Source organism: Parus major, unplaced genomic scaffold, assembly GCF_001522545.3.
Source record: "Parus major isolate Abel unplaced genomic scaffold, Parus_major1.1 Scaffold699, whole genome shotgun sequence".
NCBI classification, from domain to species: domain Eukaryota; kingdom Metazoa; phylum Chordata; class Aves; order Passeriformes; family Paridae; genus Parus; species Parus major.
Window position 1 is genome coordinate 1 of NW_015379583.1, and position 1466 is coordinate 1466.

The 1466-nt window shown below is 70.7% G+C and overlaps 1 protein-coding gene across 1 annotated transcript in view; it reads right to left on the bottom strand.

Annotated features, from left to right (window-relative positions):
* Positions 1 to 32: 32 nt before the first annotated feature.
* LOC107199430 (tyrosine-protein kinase JAK3-like) overlaps positions 33 to 1466 on the bottom strand; it is a gene marked incomplete at its 3' end in the record, with an annotated part of 6895 nt that continues 5461 nt past the window's right edge. Inside the window, exons 5-8 of the mRNA XM_033511790.1 lie at positions 1183 to 1461; positions 966 to 1091; positions 732 to 889; positions 33 to 170 (exon numbers count right to left, since the gene is read on the bottom strand). Coding sequence (XP_033367681.1) covers positions 33 to 170; positions 732 to 889; positions 966 to 1091; positions 1183 to 1461 — 701 coding nt within the window. The remainder of the gene's footprint in view (positions 171 to 731; positions 890 to 965; positions 1092 to 1182; positions 1462 to 1466) is intronic.

Here is a 1466-nt window from a genome sequence, read left to right on the forward strand (position 1 = left end):
CCCTCTGCCGCTCTCCCGGTGTCCCCCGGTGCCGTGCCCGGTGTTCCGGGGGTCTCACCTGGACGCTGACGGTCAGCAGGAAACTGTCGAAGTCCTGGGGGCTGCGGCGCAGCAGGAACAGCCCCGGGGCCCCCCCGGCCGCCTCCAGCTTGTGCACGGCGAACTCGGCACTGCCAAAGGCAGGGGTGGCCGTGCTGCTCCGCGGGGACACCCCCCGTGCCCCCCCAAAGCCGGCAGATCCCCGTGGGGACCCGCCCGTGTCCCTGGGGGTGTCCCGGGGGTGTTCGGGGAAGTCCTGGAGGTGTTTGGGGTGTCCCTGGGGTGTCCCGAGGGTGTTCAGGGTGTCCCTGGGGTGTCCCGGTGTGTCCCGGGGGTGTTCGGGGTATCCCGGGGGGGTCCTGGGGGTGTCGTGGGGGTGTTCGGGGTGTCTTGGGGGTGTCGTAGTGTATCCCGGGGGCTGTCCCGGGGTGTCCTGGGAGTGTTCTGGGCTATCCTTGGGGTGTCCCGGGATGTCCCGGGGTGTTCCGAGGTGTCCCAGGATGTCCTGGGATGTCCTGGGATGTCCCGGGATGTCCCGGGGTGTTCCGGGGTGTCCCAGGAGCATCCCGGGCTGTCCCGGGGTGTGTCCCGGGGGTGTCCTGCTGCGTCCCCGTGATGTCCCGGTATGTCCCATCCCCTCCCTTCCCGCATCTCCTCGGGCTCGGGGCTGCCCGGGGGGTCCCGGTGCCCACCTGATGGGCCCGTGGCACTGATTTTCCAGGTCCTCCAGCAGCCTCGGAGGTGCCACCTCCCTGCAGAAGTAGTGCTGGGCATCCGCCGTCAGTCGGTAGTAGCCATCGAGCAGCGCCACGAAGGACCGAGCCTCCCTCAGCGTGCCGAACTCCACCTCCTGCACCGGCCTCGGGGTCACCCCTTGTCCCCTCCAGCCCTCCGGGGGGGGCTCCCCAAACCCTCCCCGAGCTCACCAGCACCCGGTTGTCCACCTTGGTGACGGTGACCAGCCGGTTCTCCACGGGGCCCCCATCGCGGCTCGCCGCCTGCTTGATGCTGATGTCGGCGATGTCGGGGAAGTCGCAGAAGTGCTGGCGGCTCTACGAGGGTGTCACACGGAGGGAGGGAGGGAGGGTGACAACCCCGCCACCCCGCGGGGGCTCCCCGGCTCCCGGCCGCCTCCCCAAGCACCTCGGAGCCCCCGCAGCTCCAGGCCACGCCGCTGTCGCCGGACACGTGGATGGTGATGGGCGCCGCCGAACCGGGGGAGCGCGCCTGGAAAATCTCCTCGCTGCGGCGGCGCTGGAGCCGCTCCAGGTCCAGCAGGTATTTGAGCTTCAGGTGCGGCCCGTCCGTGTGGCAGCAGCCCCCCAGGCGCCGCAGGGATTTGCCGAAGCGGCGGCGGAGGCGCTTGCGGGTCACGAAGTTGTGCTGCTCGATCTGGCTCCGCAGCGGAGCGGGCAGGCACGACTTGT